The 19,883-nt window shown below is 36.4% G+C and overlaps 1 protein-coding gene and 1 long non-coding RNA gene across 2 annotated transcripts in view; one reads left to right on the top strand and one right to left on the bottom strand.

The window, feature by feature from the left end:
• Positions 1–19,883, bottom strand: part of ANGPT1 (angiopoietin 1) — a 166,698-nt gene that overhangs the window by 17,549 nt on the left and 129,266 nt on the right. The window contains exon 7 of the mRNA XM_075743485.1: positions 19,640–19,806. Within this exon, the coding sequence (XP_075599600.1) occupies positions 19,640–19,806 (167 nt within the window). The remainder of the gene's footprint in view (positions 1–19,639; positions 19,807–19,883) is intronic.
• The window catches only part of LOC142600314 (uncharacterized), a 37,698-nt gene that overhangs the window by 5,447 nt on the left and 12,368 nt on the right, over positions 1–19,883 (top strand). The window lies entirely within an intron of this gene.

Genomic DNA, 19,883 nt, shown 5'->3' with positions numbered 1-19,883 from the left:
CAACAAACCAAAAAACCCTCAACTCTCAAAACCAGATAGCAGCTTTATTTTCAGTTCAGATTTTTTCTCAAAAATGCTTTGATTAATTATTTGGGGATCACATATCATTTTTTTATCAATGAATAAAACGTGTCTACTGAAGTAATATTAAATGTTGGCTCCTTTTAAAGTTTCCCAATGTGCCTTTTCCTGAGCATATTACAAAATTGCATTAAGTCTCCCAACAGAAAGTTGTCCCTGAATAGCAAAAGTACCTCTGTAATAAAGACTTCTTCCAAATATTTAATGATAGATAATGTGTTGTGAACAGGAGACAAAAATCTAAGTAATCACTCTAGAGAAAAACTGCTGTCACTGAGGTTGAAGTTAAAATGTCTGCCAAAATCCTGTTAAACATGGAACTAAATATAATGTGGTAACTATCTGGGAAGCCTAACCCTGGATTTCAAGTTTTTCATCATTTAATACTCCCACTAAAGGAGAAAGAGAATCACCCCCTGTGTGTGCTAATTTGTAAATTCAGTGGAAAGACCATGCCCTTGTTGGAGATGATAGAGCATGAGCCATCTGTGGTGATCAGGGAGATCCCTGTGAGTTTGAGCCCTGTTCTGGCTTGCAGAGTAGGCGGCGTTCGTAGTTGGTGCTTTTGTCCTTCAGATTACAGCTAGATTGCCTGGACACCTATTTGCATCTTTTTTCTTTGTTAGGAAATAAAGCTGCTTCTTAAACATAACATCCATTTTCAGTGAAAAATGTTTAATTTAAGTTGTATTAGGGCAGTGCATACTCTCCTTATGAAAACAAAAAAAATTAAACCAAACCCCAATATTTCATCATAAATCAAGATTGGTTAACTAATAAGAACTTAACACCAGATGAGGTAAGTAATCATTAGAATTAAATTAAAAGCCACTCTCAAAGAAAGAAAAATACTTTGGAGAAATTGAAGAAACTAGATAGGGTGGAAGATGATAAAAACTTTAGTTGCCACTACTGTCACAAAATTTTGAGCTGTTGCTAACCTGTTTATATTCACTACCTTTATCATGCCCATGCTTGAAGGACTGATGTGTTGGTGTCTGACTGGAGAAAACCAGCAATATTAAACCATTAAAATCTAATACTAAATTTTTCCCACCCTAACTTTAGTCCAAACTTGAGAAAGTGTACATGGTAAATTAATGGGCTCTTTATTTAAATTTATTGTATTCTCATTAGAGTTTGTAACTCTGCAAACAGTAGGCATGATGGTTCTGCACACTGTCGAAAACCTGAATAATGTAGTAAGTAGCTCTGACAAGTTGAACAGATTTTTAATTTGGCTCGTAATATTCTTGCTGCCAGGACACGAAAATAATTTCCTCCCACAATTCCTTAAGAAAAGTGTAAGACAAGATGACCTCTGTATTTCTCCTCTGCTGCTCTGTAGCAATGACTCACTGCTGTAATTATTAAGTTTGACATTACTGCTACTCCTTGCCCATTCTCCTGTTGAGACAAGAGAAATGTGCCAGCCAGAAAAATATTAATTCAATATATACAGAGAAAGAACAAATATCTTCCTATTTTAAAGATAAAATGGTAATATAAAATACAGAAAATAAATGGATATGATCAGTTTTCCTTTAGAATTGTTTCAGCACAGCCTGCATACGGGACAACAAACACGACATAGTAGAGAGCTCCTTCCCTGGGTCTGCACACTGTTAACAGAAAAGTTTGTTTTCTCTCTGAAGAGCTCATGCTAATTTTAGCTTGTGTTTGAGCCATGCGCACCTGACAGGTCAAAAGAGAAAAATAAGTCTATTCTGGACAGTGAACAAGCAAACATAACCTAGCCATGAATAAGAAACACAGCTACACATTACAGTAAACTATACAATAGTCCAGTAAGCCTTGCTGTTGTACTGAACGTAAATTTATACAAATAAAACCAAAAATTTGCTTTTTCCATATTAAATTTAATAATTGACTAAAGAGCTGTACTCATTGGGAACAGATATACTGAGCAGGGATAATTAAGAGACATCCAGATTTACTGTCAGAGAAATTTTTCCTACCATAAGGCAAATGGCCTGTCGTACCACTGTATGCAGACAAATGGTGCTTTGTCACAGCTTACAAAAAATGTTTAAAAATATGTTTATTCTGGACAGTGAACAAGCAAACATATGCTTCTACTACTTGAAATACGTGCTACGGAAGCCACAGAAACAGTCACTGTGGCAGTGCGAGCTGCTAGGTTTGCAGCTGATGTCAGTAACATAGTGGTGATGGAGAGGAAACATACGGCAACACTGGTTTTTACTGCTAACAGGGACAGAAACATATTTAAAGGCTACTATCATGATGATGTGTTGAACAGAAATAATTCCCTCTACTCTAATCTCTCACCAAACACAGCACAGAAGAGATACATTAATCTGATACTACTATTTTCTGTTAAAACTGTTTTTCAACACAACACTTATTAAAACAAAATCACCCACCTTTTTTTTTTTTTTCCATGGAAATCTGAAATGAAACTTTTCAGTTATTATGTTTATTACTTTTTTTTTATTAATGAAAAGTTAAAATCTTGCTGCAGAAAAAAAAAAATTAAAAATCTCACTTTCCCACCAGCTGTATAAATGCTAAGATTTTCTGTTGCTACACAAACTACCACTTTTGTCCTGATTCATGGCTGTATAATACATAATCTGTTAATTTAGAAAGTATGGGGACTGTATTAATTTCAAACTTGAAATAACTAGAGATGATCCATGTTTTTAGACAGACATATAAACACTGAACATATACTAAGAAGATAATGCAAATTATTTTCGTAGCATTGAAGATGGATGAACTTATTAAAAAATAAAATGCAATACTAGAACTTATGTGAACATTTGCTCGGGATACAGGCAAAGCCAAGGTTAGAGAAATTTGGTTAACTTAAAATGTAACTTAAAGTGTAAAAATATTTTTCACCCTACTCAACTACACCTCTTGGGTTTGGCTGAAGCCAACAGCAGAAATGCCAAAATCGATTCTCAACGGATTTTTCAGCACAGAAATACAGGGACCCTCTAGAGAAACTCATCTTTTAAAAGTGTTTAAGGTTTATGTAAGTAATCAGACCTTCTCTTGCTTATCTTTACTGAATTGCTGACCCTTGTGATGTTTGTGCATTTTTATTTGAGGATCTGTTTTACAGCCATTGAAGCTAGAGGAAAAGTTCAGTGAACATTGGTTTGAAATTTTGTTTATCTGTAAATTGATTAATCCTGTTTGAAAATCCAGTAAAAGAGACCCACACAACTCCAGTAAAATTTAAACTTAATAATTCTTCCAAAATATGCTTGAAGTTCCGAAAGTCTCATAAATTTAGTTTGTTGAAATCCATGCAGATATATTCTAATAGTGGATTTCATAAATCTAGGCTTTAGTTGTACTGAGGGTGATTTTAATTACGCACTGTCATCCACATAGGTTGTACATTATCCTAATTAAATGTTTTAGATAAAATAGAAATGGAAAACTTCACGTATCAGCAGGCTGTTAGTGCCAAGTTTTATTTTGAAGACTACTATAGAGATACTAGCTTCTTGTTACCCCACAGTGTCATTGAAAAATATCATTTACAGGCTACAGCAAAATATTTATCACACAGTTTACTTAATTGCAAGTAATTAATCATAAGTAACTGTAAAAGTTACAAATATCATAGATAGACCTATGTTAAAATTTATATAAATCTTACTGAGATATGTTGGTGTTTGGAAATGAATGTGTTTAAACAGTATATAATCAATGTGGGTTGGGGAGGGCTGTGTGTAGGGTTTTGATTTGGGTTTTTTGCAGGCTTTTTGGTTGTTTTTTTTTCTTTGTAAAGACTGTGCTGGAATTATGGTTGAAATTAGCTATAGTTGTGCTATGGACCACAAGTCCATCTCTACTGTTGAGTTATGGTAATTAAAACTGCTCCGTTGTATGTTATTGCTTGCAATTAGAAGAAATCTGTGAATATGTCATTGAAATGTGTCATTTCTTTTCTATTGTGTTTTCTTTTTTCCCCCAGTATTTGCCTGAAGCTATGATATCAGTAAAACCTATGTAAGGATGCCTGTTATTAATTCATAAATATCTTTTCGCAAAATAGAGTTTAAAAGTTCTAGCACCCTAACATTTTCAGAAAAAAAACGCAGTGTCTGTGCACTCACCAATTATATATTCTCACTGTTTTCAGATTCACTGGAATAACAAACTACTATGCTTATCATAAGATATTTAGAGGTTTGTTCATACAGAAGCTTTTTCTCATCAGGCAGTCACTGTCACTGAACTGGATGAGTTTTGTACATGCCTAATTCTTGAGGTTCTATAGAATATATATGTATTTTACTTTTTTTAAATTAACAAACAATATAAGTAACTTTCTAAGTGAAGATGGCTTTTTTTTTTTTTTTTACCTGGGTACTGGACTCAATTTCTAAATTGTGGAGGTTCAATCAAATGTTTGTACAGCTTAGCAGAGAACTGCAGTCTACCTGAAACAGCTCACTATCCCAAGGAATCGGACTACTTTTCAGAGCAGAAATTGAAGTGATATTTTAATTGATATTGGCCCCTTCCTTAATATTAGACTGTTTCTCTAAAGTTCCATGGTCATGATAACATCTCAGGTCACAAATCAGGCAGTGAGATAATTAACCCTTAAGCAGGCCTGCCCTGCAGGAAAAACAGATCAAGAGTAGTATATAGTACCACAAACTATTCAGTTGTCTATGAAAGCAAGTGGTGAGAATCAGATAAGAGAGGAGAAAAATAAAAGCAAAACCAAGGATCAGCACTGAGATGATGTCTTTAGATTCCAAAGATTTTGCATAAAACAAAATGGGACAATGTCCTTGAAATAACATGTTCCAAAAATGTCACTGAAGCTGAAGTACCTCCTATAAGGAGACAGCTCTTCTGATTCACTTTACGGAAACATTTACACTTCACAGTGAAAGTAAAATGCTGTCATCCTGTTCAAGAATCATGCCTGCTTCACACAGGCTTATATTGCTTGAAGTTGTGTGTAATGGCTAAGGCTGTTGGCTAAAAAAGCAATGAGAGGCACGCTAGTTCACAGAATTCCTGACTTGAAATACGAGCACTGAACTTTCTTTGTTTTTCTCAAATTGAATGTTGAATGAGGTGTAACATGTAATCAACATTAAGAAACATTTAAATACTGAATTGGACATAACATCTAGATTGAATAACCTTCTTCCCCATGTTTCCACTGGCACAATAGTTTATTGAAACTGTATGATGTATCTGTAAAATATCAATGCGAGGCTTTTTTTCTCCTGGTGAAGAACTTGAATCTAAGGAAATGAATCATTATTGATAGAAGTGGAAATAGTCTGCAATTAATTTTTCATCAGTTTTTTATGATTGTTAATACTTTATTCTGTGCTAGCAATGCAATCTTCTTTTGCAATTGTGCTCCTTTGGGCATTTACAGATTCTGTTTTTGAATTTATTCCAGTGTTAATGACCTAATGACCCTCTCAAATCATACTACAGCATTGCTATAATGTGGCTGGAATGGAATGAGTTTTCAGCTGCCAACAGACTACGATTTAAAGAAATAACTTAATGAATAACACATTAAAATAAATATTTTGGGTTCTGCATGAGACTTTCAAGATTTATGATGGGATTCGTGTCAAGAGATGTGTGCTTCCCATTGAGTGAATCCCAGAGGAAAATGCAGGGAAGTTTTGAGGGGGTATTATTTTTACAGCAAAATGTTAATCAGGATTTCCATTCACTTACCTATGTTTGAACCTGTTCAGTCATGATGAATAAGCCAGTTCACAATTTGTGAATTTCTACTAATTAGATTAATGGACTTAATCTAGTGGCTGTGTACTCAGACTTACAACATCAGTAAATGGTAAGGGATGCTGAAGAATCACTTTGTGGAGATGACAGGAAATTAAATAATTTCCAAATATAGAAACAGTATAAGGTAGTATTAATGACAAAATAATTGTCATTATCTCTTTCTGACCATAACATTTCTTTTTTTTTTTTTTTTTTTTTTTTTTTACATTTTGATGTCATCTTAAAAAGTGTGCAATGGCAATGAAGCAAGAGTGATTTGACCCTCAGTGAGAGCTCTGGTGGCCCTGCCTCAGCAAAGTACTTAGTCTGTGCTTAAAATAAATAAATAAAAAAAATGACTAAGAAGCGCATTGCTGAATGAGGGCCTAAGTACACTTCAAAAAAAATTTGAAAAAATGAGAGGAAAGAGAAGAAGAAAAAGGTGGGGCAGAGAAAGGAAAGGCTTCTCTTCATCATATAGCAATCATTCACACCAGCAATATGACAATTAGTTTTTTGATTACAGGTTTATGATATTGAAAACAGGATGTAGAATGAAAATACTTATATACCAAGTATGTCCCATCTCCAGCCTCAATAATATGCAACAGATCTGGCTTGATGCCTCTACTCTTTAGTGGCTGTATTGTACAATATGCTACGCTCATCCTCTGGCCTTTATCTTCATTATCATACAAAGGTTACGTTTTCATTATAATGGCAAGTATCTACAAAAAGGTAAAATTTTAAAATGCACAAAGAGTTTCTGTGAAATGTTTATAGTTATTTGAAACATAAATATTGGCTTCACTGTTTGCTTGGTTTTCTTAATGCAAAATTAAGTTTAAAAAATGCCAAAATGAGTTATGTGGCACTAAGACCTCTGTAGAAAAATATAAACAGACTGTTAAAACATATTTGAACTCCCCTGGCGTCATTTGTGGCTGATAAACAGTCATATATGAGTGAAAGGTTCACTGACTGTCACCCATTTATGATCCAAGTTCTTTGCTGGTGCCACACTGACCAGGCTAACAGGGATCAGCATGTCTTACATGCTTTTTTCCCCCTAAAAACCCAGGTCGTGACCTCGTAAGAGCTGTGATTCACAATAATGACTTCTTTGGTTCAAACAGCATTGAGATTGATACAAAGAGGTTTTACTTCAGTGCAACTGAATTATAATGCTAAATAAAAGAAAACAGAACACAAACGGTGCACGTGCACTTGGGTCAAGTGTGGTGAGCTGTTCCAGGACTGATTTAAAATTGAAAACACAGCAGCCTCTAGTATCTGATGAAATAGAAAACTGGAGACTAGACTCTGTATGGCACCATTTGTCTTTTTCTAATTAGGCTTCCATTGTTATTGAGTGCCTTCTTCTTCCATGATAATAAAGAAGGTTTATTTAACATTTGCAAACCAACCAAACAATAAAAAGTACACTGCATCAGATACCACAATACTTCTGTGCTCTGATGTTCAAAGTTGTTGTCTGTTTGTAGGCTTACGTAAATTAGTAGTTCTTTAGACATGGTGTATACCTCTGCTTTGTGCTCTAACTCATCTGCTGCACTGCTGCCTTGGACTAAATGATGAATAATATCACTTTTCATTACCATTAATTTAAAGAGAGACACAGCAAAATCAAGTATATTTCCATTTGATAGGGAAAAAACCCAAAATGCAGTAACAAAACAACAACAAACTCATAAAGACTGATGCCACAAATGAATCTGGAAAAATCTGGGATGATCTCTTTCCCAAATTCTCTCCAAGCCTCACAGGTACACTTGACTTTTTGACTCATGAAAGAAGCGAACTCACAGAAAATACCACACCAATTTGCTGGTATTATCCTGAAAATATAGTGCATCAGTGCAGAGTGTGTTCTCAGAATCAGGCTCTAGAAACACTTGCCAGTAGAGCTGTTAATGATAAAAGGGGGAAAAAAAACCCTGGAGTTGGTTGGCTGGGCAGTTGGTACCAGACTTCAGAGACTTTAACCACGAACATACTAGATTAAATAAGGGTCACTCTAAGAATTTCTGCATGTTTTTTTGCAGGCAGATGAAAGCTTGCTCTGTTGGGTCTCTGAGCAGACATGAGCTCATTCTGCCCACACTCCATCCTGGCTGGAAGCTGTACTGTCGCAATAGCGCGACACTGAGCCTACTCAAGGGCAGGATATATTAGCTTGGGCTCAATGCCACATTAACAGGTCTACCGAGCTTGTTTAGCTCAGAGAGTGGGCAGAGAGTAAACAGCTATGTGGGCACAGTGCACATCTCTTTGTTAGAAACAGTACAGAGGGGGCTTCCAGGTCCCATTCTTCTTTGCTTCTGCATTGTGGTGAATTTAAGTTTGAATTTTCAGCTAATGGTGAAAATTGTGCACATTTTGGAAAACTTTCCAAGCAGCATTTTTTTTTTTTTTTTTAAAATCTGGCGATATTGTCACTAATGCTACATAAATTCATCATAATCTTGTAAACACTTAGTGGTCAAGTTCACTCTGATGGAGATCTTGGTCACCCACAGAAAGAGTATGTTTTCTAATTGAAATCAGAGACACATCTCATTCTTTGTATCTATATTTCAATCTTTTCAAGACTGGCATTTGGAAGTGTCAGTTTCTTCAGTTTTGATCAAGGTTATGACAAGAATAATGTCCAGGTTAAATATTTTGAGCCGGACCTGAATTTGGATCCTGAAAATGTACTCCACTTCCCAACATTCACAGATTATAGTGAGGAAAAAGATACAATCATGGAATATGCATTAAACAAACTATTCTAATACAGAGATATTTTGTAATCCTGAATTTTACTGAGATTTTTTTTCTCACTCTGCATTTTACTTTTGCATTAGTCTGTCACAGTCATTTACTGTTTGCACCCTTAAACTTATAAATTAATTATGTTACAATCCTAAATCATCAACGTATCAGTGATTAGCAAACATTAAAGTCTAAATGTTCACACTGTGATGCTGTATCCATCTATAACTTTTGACATGTCCTTACAAATATTCCTTACGCTTTGTACACAAATTTTCACTATGCTAATACTCAATTGCTAATTAAGAAAATTATTGTAACATTTAAAATTAGTTATTGAATTATTTAGTTTTTTATAGAAATAGAGACAAATATTATATCACTTATGTTTCTGTGATGGATAGCCTGAATTAAATGCCATCTGATCTTGGAGGTGTCTCGATATCCTACACACAATAGTTTTGATATAAAAAAATTCCTTATGTGTGGCAAATATGCAGAAGTGTCACAGCTTCACAAGGTCTGTTTATTCAGGAACTGTTTCATGTCAAAATCCAGTGGAGACAAAGAAACAACGTTACTGGTTTCTATACTGAATTCTACACTAGTACAAACATCAGTAAGTTCAAGCTCTTTGTAAATGCTTTGACAGAAGTAAGTTAAAGAAACAGCTCTTCTTGGTGTTGTTACTGGCAAAAGTGGGAGCTCTTAACTTGGGCACAGTGAGGTCCATTCACACCAGGATTTGATAAACTTTGTTAAAATACTTGTTTAACATTCTTTCTTAATACAAATACGTAGAGGTGGCATAAAGCAACAGAGGCTTAAAAGACAGCAACACTGTGCAAGAAGAAAAACAATATAGATTGCTCATAAAGATAATACCAACAAGATGAGAGTACTCATTTTACATTGGAGAACCAAAAAAAAATGGCCATTACCTTATAAAAGCTTGTGCAGCTTTCTCTTCAGTGCCTTGTCATGCTCTGCCTGTCCCCAATAGCTGGGGAATAGCCAGTGAAATCTCCACTAAGCTACAATATGTAACAAGTAAGATCACTGCCGAGTTTCCATAGCTATTTTTTCTGCCAATACTTAGACGCATTAAAGAGTTCTCTCAAATTTGTGTGCCTGTACAGCCCTCAGCAAGGATTTCACTATACTCTTCTTGCTTTGCAGGATACTGTTCTCACACAGTCTACTAAAATTTTTTTCTGTAGAGATCCTCACCAGGTAATAAGTAGTTGAGCTACCAGTGGTTGTTGCTCTCCACTTTTCATGCAACAACTTATTGATCTGAGTGGTTACCCACCATGTAGGAGTCGTGGCTTCTATTCAATCAGCAAGAGAAAGGGCTAAAACCACAAAGCTTCCCTCACAACGGTGCCATAACCAGCAATATGTGTCCCACTGCAAAAAAATTGTTCAAGACTCACTGAGTCTTAGAGGGAGTACATGTGTAAGTCTGTAGCAGAATTGTTTCTATAGTGTTCAGAGTTCAGGGATAGTCTTCACTGCTTCATAACATATTTGCAGCATTTAATCAAAGCCTATTTAATTCAAAATGAGACATAATCCATGGAGCAGGGAGCATAATCTTAGAATTCCCTCTCCCACCTCATTGACAAGAGACTCAATACCTACTCATTCACTGAGCAGTGAATTCTTCCCTGCACAGTATCAGAGCTTCATCAATGAGCCTGTTTCCCTGCAGCGTGGATTGCTACTTTCTCTTGGGAAGCAATAGCTATGGTCTGGATCGCCTCTGGCAAATGAATGCATTAACCTAGGGTCTTTCGTTTCTTTCCTGAGTAAGACAGGACATTGTCTCCTACCTTCAAGCTGTGGGCTGTGAACCATCAGTGGATATAAATGGATGCCTTGCTATTTTCAGAATTTCCTAATGGTTAACTCTAGGCAGCTCTCTGCTCTGCATGTTGCCTGATTTGGCTTCTGTCTAAGGAGCTTATCTCTCCCCAGGCATGCACAGAGAATTGAGTGTCTCAGCTAGGGTCCTGCAGTCTGTTCCTAGTGCCCAATAGCTTTAATGTTAGCACTAAAAATCTTTATGTCACCTACCTGTAGGAAACCATGTCTGATTTGTGAATAAGCACTTAAATTCATTAAATCCAGGACGAAGTTTAAGTTTAGGAAATTGTTACAAACCATTTTTTTTCCTTGCCTCAAGTAATCAGTAGTTTGAATTGATGTGTTTATTTTATTGTAGATAAGCTTTATGGGAAAATAAGATACTTTTGTTCTTACTCATATATTTTCCTTTTCTTAAAAAATGAATCTAGGAGCCTGGAGGAGATAATGACATGCCCACTATGTCCCATAGCGATAGCTGTGGTGGAACATATTGGAAAACAAGCTTCTCTCCAGCTATGTGGTTGAAAAGCCCTGAAACAGCAAAGGAAAAAAAGGTTTCTAGAAACATAAGAGCACAATCAAATTTTATTACTGAAAGTTTCTTATCAATAGCCTATCGAAAAACCCTGGGGGAAGGAGGGAAGGTGGGTTCTGCAGGTACATTAAAATGAATGTACGGAGAAGAGGTATCCAGTTTTGGTGAAGGAAATCTATCAATCTGGAGAAGGCAATTGACAATTAACCAGTAGAGGGAAAAGGATAGAGAACAGCAAGGCTGAAGATAGCAACAATTTAGAGATGGTTTGAAAGATCAAATAATGAAAATAGACTAAGAGATATCTACCTTTTATTGGTAAATAAGTGGATACACAAAAATGGTTAAGTCGTTGCGTATTCCGAGTAACTCACACTGGAGGCTTTGCTTTCCTCTGGAAAGCAAAGCTGCTGAACAATCAACAATGTATACCTTGTAAAGCTTGTATACCAGCACTTTTCTAAAATCTCAAGTAAATGATTTCCTGGAGCTTACAAAAAACCTCTGTTGCTTTCCCTCCATATCCTAGATATTCGTGCATTAAAGAGCTCTAGTGTTATTTGTGACCAAAACAAAACACAAGAAGAAATATTATGGGCTTTTAACAGTGTTTTTTAAACAGACACCGTCTGATAAACTGTATCATTTCTGGTCTGACCTTGCATATATGAATTGGCATTTGACTTTCTAAAAAAAAAGATTTTCCTGTCTCCTGAAATGCAGATCATGTTTGTGATCACTTGATTTGGAAAGGGGAGGAGGTTTGTGCTCTTCAAAGCATATTACTGTAGTCATGGTTTAACCCCAGCTGGCAGCCAAGCACCACGCAGACACTTGCTCACTTCCCCCTGGTGGAATGAGGGAGAGAACTGGAAAAGTAACTCAACTCAACTCCTCGGTTGAGATAAAGACAGTTTAATAGCTAAAGCAAAAGCCATGCACGCAAGCAAGGAATTCATTCCCCACTTCCCATGGGCATGCAGGTTCCTCCACTTCATGGAGGGCCTATTTGGCTAAAGTGAACCTGTTTTCTTGCTTCTTGAAGGGAACACAAATGAAAAATGCTTTGGTGCCAGCAACCACCCACCTGCACCCCAGCCAACTTCCCACCAAAATGGGCATGTGGTGGGGAAAAGTGCTCTGCTACTCCCTAATCCACTAGCCAACAGAGCCCTCTCCTCTCCCTCTCAGGAGCTGTACGTTGTCACTCTCCTATCCATTCCCATCACTCTCTCTCACTATTCACTTCCCCTTCCCTACTCAGCCGCTCCTTTACAGTATTCAGTATATATGCATTCTTGTTATATTCCTTAACACAGAAGAAAACCTCTGTTCCTGCTTCAGGATAGTCCTGGCTATTCTATAGTGAACTACAAATGAGCTTAATATAGTTAGAGGTGGGAAATGATCAGCTGTGGACGGATAGTATACATAGGGATTTATGTGGATTAAGTTAAATTTTATTATTCATGAATTCCACAAGTATATTTGCACCAACTTTCAGTTAGTCAGAGAAAATGTTATATTTTATTTCTGCTTACATTTGGAGATAGTGCATGGACTGCCAGAGAGCTTTAGTCACTGATATAATATAGCAAAACTGGCCGGGTTCCAGAAAGACCTCTGGTTAATGGGCATCAGATTGAATCCCTGCACTTCCAGTATTTAGACTTCATGCAATATTATTGGACTGACTGTTCTTAAATAGAATAAAGTTATTTCAGCCAGATATTTATATATACAAAGAGACGCTAAATCTTTTTTCCATATTATCCATTTTATGCCATTATTTGGTGAAAAAATATTAAATATATTTTCAAATCATGGAAAGTATGCATACCACAGATATTATTCTGCTTGTTAATAGGATTTTGCATAGATATTTCCTCTGAAGTAGACTTGCAAATTGAATTTCAAGCTTCCAACTAAAAGTGAATTACTATAGGTTTAAATTTTTGCACCATGTCTATTTTTTGAGTTATTCTGTAGTTTTCATATTTGGCAAGAAAAGTATTGGGTTCTGGGCACAGGACTGGGTCTCAGAGGGTGTGTGCCTACTTTCTTGTTTTGCTACAGATTTCATACAGGTCCTAAATAGAAGAAGAAAATATGTTACTTATGGTAAATGCATCACTGAAAAGCCTGGATAACAAAGAAAAGAACCACACCAATATTTAAAAATGAGGTTTTGTACACTGAGTAAAGTGACAATGGCCTGTTAACATCCTGCTGCTGAAACAGCAATAGTCTGTGGACTATATTTTTAAATTAAAGATACACAAAACCAGCTGTCCCCATAAAAGTCACACTCTCAAATAATATTTCCTTTTACCTATTACAGCATGTTCATTGGTACAATTTAAAAGACTGTATAAAAAATCTTTTTTCTCTACTTATAGAAAGAAAAGTGACATTTTTTGTAACAAATTCCAGCGCTAGTTCCACAATTGTGATGAAATAAATCAATAGACTCCACCTTAAAGAAATCAAAGATTAACATTACCTTAAGGCTTCTGGCTCCAGGCTACCTAACTAGTTTGCCTAAGAAAACAGAAAGAAATAATACTATTGCTGAAATTAAATACACAAACTCTTAAATAAACAAGAGCTAAAAAATCCAGTACTCTGGGGACACATTATTGCAGCCTTTCAATACTTAAAGGGGACTATAAGAAAGATAGGAAAAACCTTTTTTAGTAGGGCCTGTTGCAATAGGACAAGGGGTACTGGTTTTAAACTAAAAGAGGGTAGATTTAGATTATATATAAGGAAGAATTTTTTTTACAATGAGGATGGTGAAACACTGGAACAGGTTGCCCAGAGAGGTGGTAGATGCCCTATCCCTGGAAATGTTCAAAATCGGGTTGGACAGAGCTCTGAGCAACCTGATCTAGTTGAAGATGTCCTGTTCATTGCAGCAGGGTTGGACTAGATGACCTTTAAAGGTCCCTTCCAGCCCAAACTATTCTATGATTCTACTCAGTGAACTAAAAACTTTCTGCTACCAGGTCCCATAACATGTAACAATTCTTAGTTTACATTCAACAACTGATCTGGTTTCCCAAAGTAAAGCCTGGAGGGAAACAGTATTTTGGAGAGCTTGGAAACTGTGCTACCTAGATTTGTATGAATCAAAGGATCATGTCAGTGGTTTGAAGTGATCTGAATAATTCCAATGACTCTCCCTCCTATTTGTGACAAATTCCATCGACGACTTGCCTCTGATGACCCATACATCTAATTCTTCTCCACACAACTGATATTCTGCTGTTAACTTTTCTCTTGCTTGTTCCACTAACAATATATCTATGCTCTCTTTCATTTTCTCATAAGATCTCCTAACCTCTTCTCATGCTGGTTCCGATACAAAGACTGTTCTTAATTTTAACTATCAAAGGTCAGCCATCACCTGAAGTCTATGATTCACTCACAGAAGTTAGGATGCTCTCTGTCCATCATCAGTTTTCACCTACACCTACAGCAATCTTCAAGTCTTGTTCACCTCAGCAGCACTGCCTCATCGTTTAATCATATTCCTCCATGGACAAGACCAAAGGTCCATTGCAGCAATGGAAAGCTTTTCTAAATAAAAGAATGACTAAATGCTGGAATATACTGTCATAGGGAGGTGAGGGTATATTCAACCTCTCTAGGTTCTGAGGCACAAATAGCTCAGCCAATTAAAAACTGTATTTCCCCCATTCTCCATGCCTTGCTTGGAAGTGCTGCTCCTGTATCATGAGTAGCAAAACCACACGTGTGTGCAGGCTGGAATTACTCCTGTTCAAAATCCAGCATCAGTATAACTGCTTTCATTAATTAATATGTGGGATTATGAAGTGTGGTGCCTGAAATCCCAACACATAGATACTTTCCCTGTTTCGTTCTGGAGAGTCTGAGGATGCTGGTCAGAGCAGCAGTGTGTCATATCTGTACAGCTTCTAAGAACATCAAATAATGTCAACTATCAAGAGTGGGCCAGGTAGAGTCTGCACAAGAAAAGAGGAGAGGCTGTGTCTTCCGGGAGTCTTTCAACTTATGTTTTTATAGTTCTATGAATAATTATTTTGACTTAAGTTAAGAAACACTGCACCAGATGGGGTTTTCAAGATCTGATTCTTCTTACTCTGTGGAGATTTTACTTGCCACAGTGTAAGACTTGCAAAGAGATTGGCAGAGATAGTTGTCATCATATTTACAGACAGCTTTCTGTGTAATGATTTTGTGTAGATAGGAAGCATAAGGATGTTCTAAAGGAAATTAATCACTTAGATACTTCCATGCTAGTGAAGGTTTCACATGTGGTGCAACATCGATTTTTCTGTTTCAGTTATCATTTATCATTATACATTTACTGCTTCAGTATCCACCCTCTCATCTCAACTTTATTCTATGCAGTCATCATCTGGGATAAATAGATTTTATTCTGCATTCCCAGAAACCCTTTTGGAGCTGTCTCATTTTGAAAGAGAAACAAGTATATTTTTAACATACATGTGTTCAGTATTACTCTTTTTAATCATAGATTCTTTAGGCTAATAAAAAGTAGTAAAGAGAATACAAACAGCCCAGAGAAAAAACAGAACCCTTCTGAAATCTCCAATTGGGACTTATCCAGACTGAATTAAACTTTGCCATAATGTTGGGGTTGGATTTTGGAAAAAAGCAAGAAATAATTTTCCATATTTTCTCAGACACATTTTATAACTTCACGGTATTTGGTTGTTTGGGTTTTTTTTAATTTATTATATTTAAACGTGAGACTTGGAACCTTTTCCTTTTTTTTTCCGTGTCTTCCTTATGTACAACATACTTCCTTGTACATAAATGAAAAATGTTCCACTTCTTGAGCTTTTCCTTTCATTTCAAAATACTTTCTCTACTTCAGATATCCTTGATCTATAGCCCAGATCAGTTTGGAAAGTTGTTTCTTTACTGGTTATTATTTCTTAGTGAACTTGTATTATTTGAAACTAATGTAGGGTGCAGCCAGCCTACAATTACTTATTTTTGAAAATAGTGTTGAAGAAGCAACATTTAATGTGGATCACTAACAGAAAATCCTAACAGCTTCCAAAATAAGAGAGGATCTAGTTTGTTTGGCAAAATTATTTCAAATGAAAAACAACTAAAGTTTTGAAAAGGTATGCTGCTCTGTGTCTGAGGTATTGAAAGCAAACATGGCAAATGCCTGACAACTGTGAAGGAGAGGCACTGCAAACAGGAGGTTGAGAATTGTGTATTTCAACTTCAGAGGAATCATTTAAATTCTTAATGGCAGCTCCTCAGATAAAGAGAAAACAGCATTCTCTGAAGGGTGGCCAGCTGTTTAGGACTCAATAATCAGGCTTTTATTTGGTCTGCTTTCTGGAGTTGCTTCTATTACAGATAGTGATGCTGGCAAGGAAAATAAAGAGTTTTTATGTCATAGGATGCATTCCTGTAATAATTTCTAAAAAAGTCCAACATAATTTTGGTTTGCAAAAGGTCTATTGGACATATATTTGCCTGTACTAGGCACTAGTGCATTTGTCAAGCATGAAAAACAATCTAGATTTGCCTGTGGCCTACACTTCATTATTTCCAGAACTGCCACTGTGTTACTCAGTTATTTTCTTTAAATATTCAGATATGTTTGAGTCATAATAATTGAGGGATTCATCTGAAACCCAAAGGGCCAACAGAGATGGACAGACCCTTTTTACTTCTTCACGTTTCCCTCTCAGTTCATTCCAGAATAATGCGAATGGAACTGATTCGCTGTTCCCTAGACAGAGGAACTTCAGTTGTACCGTAAGGAGGCCACACAGACAGCATGAGCAGAGCTCATTCTGGCCTTTAATCAGGCTATGGAGTAGGACAGGAACCAAAACTGCAGTCATTAGTCCCAAGTCAAATTCCTTCTGATTTTTGTGGAACAGTGACTTGAACATGGATAGCACAATTCATTCCTGCTACCCAACCTTATACTTTTTGAGGCCTGTATACCCTTTCTGACTTAACTTCTATACTTTTGAAATACATCCCTCTTGTTTTTCTTATTCAGGAAGAAGAATTTTCATGGATCAGTTTTCACAAATGTTTCTGTGTTCAGAAAATGCAGTTTATACTGCCAAAAGATCTCCCTTTCTTCTAATGAAAGTGGGTTTACTTTCCTTTCCTAAATATTTCCCTGTTCATACAGACATCCTGGTTACCTAGACTGATTGAGGATGATTTTCCAGGACTATTCTGCGGCCCATCAATATATTAAATCTTATCTATTTGAGAAATCTCCAAGTGCCTGTGTTATCAGCCGAGGCAGAGAAACAGATCCTATGCCCAAGTTCTTTAAATGCTCTGTCTTTGAGGCAAAGTTTATTACAGATGACAAAGATATCAAAATTTGAATAAAGTTGATATCTTGGGCTGAGGCTTGCTCTTTGGCCTTCAAAGTTAGTGGCACACCACTGTTCATGTCTGTATGGCTAGACTTTCTTCCCCACCAAGCTAACATGGACTTGCGCATAGTGTGTATTGGAAAAAATCCCTGCTCCACAGGATCCCACAGCTGTGTTCAGGAATTGCCTGGGAAAGTGCTACCTGGATCAGGCAAACACTGTGCCAGGAAAAGGGCAATCAATTAAATATACATAGGCAACTGTACGTCATTTCGTAAGCCCGTGTCCTGGTCCTGGTTGGTAGTTAGCACCTGGGGCAGTCTCAGGTCATGGTCCCCAGCAGAGTTCACAGACTGTTGGAGGGACAAGGGTGCAGCCCTTCCCCGAAACTCCTTGCCTCTTCTTCTACTCTGGGCACATTACATGGACTTACGAAAGGCAGAAATCCCTTAAGCATTTCCAAGTTGCTCTACTGTCCTGCTACAAATACAGTCTAGCATTTTGAAACAAAACAAGAAATTATCTTTCTATTTTGCCATGAATGAACCCAGATGAGGCCTGAAAAGAAAACCTCCCTTAACATAAGCTTTAACTTAAGAAAAAATTTCAACATCCTTTCAATTCCTCAACAATACGTGTTGTCCCTATTCAGTCCCGAATAAATGTAAGCAAAAAAGACACTCTTTTTGTTAGCAAATTCAGCCATCTTAATTCATCCTCTGAATAATACTCCAGGCATCTTCTCTGATATTCATCATAATTTTTGGAGCTGTGTGTAACTCTGTCCTTTGACATTTTTCCTCTCTTGACAAGTATTCATCCCATCTTTCCCTCATATTTTTTTACATCTTCTTTTACTAATATTTAAGGCCTCATATAATCCTCTTTTAGACTGCTGGTTTTATGTTTCCTATAAATATTTCTAGCCTCTGCTTTGAGAAATTTTCTTATTTTTACTCTGCCTAAGAGCACTTCAGAATGGGTGCTCCACCTTCTCGAATCTGGGGAAACAGCATGTCATGGGCAGCGCCAGGCATGGCATGGCTGGAGGCAGTGGAGGACAGAGCTGTCCTTTGTGTGCCCTGAGATAGTCCTTGCTTTATGGAACAGCTAAACCCACACAGATGATTGCTTCTAAATGTAGCTTTTGCTCTTCTACACTATGAAGTGGTGCCCTCTGACAAACCCGCAGAGGGCAGGGGCACTACTTTGTGTCCCACCTGGGCAGAGTCCTGTCAGCAGAAAGAGCAAATTGCTCTCACTTCTGTTTCACTGGAGGCCCAGGGGGAAGGAGGCAATCAGCATTTCTGAGAATCAAATTACTTGAATTTAAAAATCTGAATACCAACCTAGTTTCACATGCTATGACTTGAATGTTTGGCTTCACAATACATTCGTTTCTCTCTTAAACCTTTTGCTAATTAGAAGTGCTGTAGTAAATAATTTAGGATATTTTTCTGGGTTTCATTTTCTTTCTCCAGCATTGTACTGTCTGTTCAGATGAAGCAATGATTTAAAAAAAAAAAAAATAAAATTAAACCACTTAGGTCATCTATATCTCTTGTGTCTTCAAGGTTATTTTCTTTTTTTTAATAAACAGATTTCAGTTTCCTACTTTTTTACCTTAAAAAAATGGGAGAAATTATTGGAAAAAGTTTTAATTTCATATGTCTTTTTTGAACTATAATAAATGGCATGATGATGATGATGATGAATCAAGGCTATCCAGCACATGACACTTTTTGTTTTGTGTTTTATCTCCTCACAATGAAATCCAGCATTCTGCTTTTCCTTTCCATTTACATTGAATTTTTAGTTTGGAAATATCACATGTTTTAACAGCATTTTTGGTCTTTTCTTCTCATGCCCCTTGTTTCAGTTTTTTGCTTCTGAGGTAGAAATCCTTCAAGTTGTAATGAAGAATCCGTATCTTTTTTCTACTAAATCAGTTTTGAGTTCTGATGGTCTCAGATATGCTAAAACTTTTACACAAATTTTAGTTCTACCACCCAGCATGATTAATAGATCATCCCTTGTTCTCACATACGTTAGTTTTACTCTAACCTTCCATCCAATTTCTATTTTATTTTTACCCTCTTTATTCACTTTTGATGAAAATCAGTATCATATTATTGTCCTTTTTCATATTTAACAAGTGAACAATGAACAATATTTATCACTCAGCAGAGTCAAAAGAGTTTCAATAGATTCTTACCTGTAATTCTGCTTTTCATTTCCTATGTGAAATCTGTCATACTGTGAATATGCCCGGTTTCCTTCCCAGTCCATTAATTCAATTCTTAGAGAATATTGCCTCTGACTTGTTATTGCAAAGATAAATTCATTTCCCAGCCAATGTTCACCTGATGGGCTACCAAAACCCTAGAAAAAAGTTGGCAAAATAACTAGATGTAATTATTGTAATTGGTAGAATCTTCATACAATAATAAAACCATCAT

This window comes from Balearica regulorum, chromosome 2 (genome assembly GCF_011004875.1).
Source record: "Balearica regulorum gibbericeps isolate bBalReg1 chromosome 2, bBalReg1.pri, whole genome shotgun sequence".
NCBI lineage: Eukaryota > Metazoa > Chordata > Aves > Gruiformes > Gruidae > Balearica > Balearica regulorum.
Note: the sequence above shows the minus strand (reverse complement) of the source record. Positions and strands in the feature narration are given on the sequence as shown.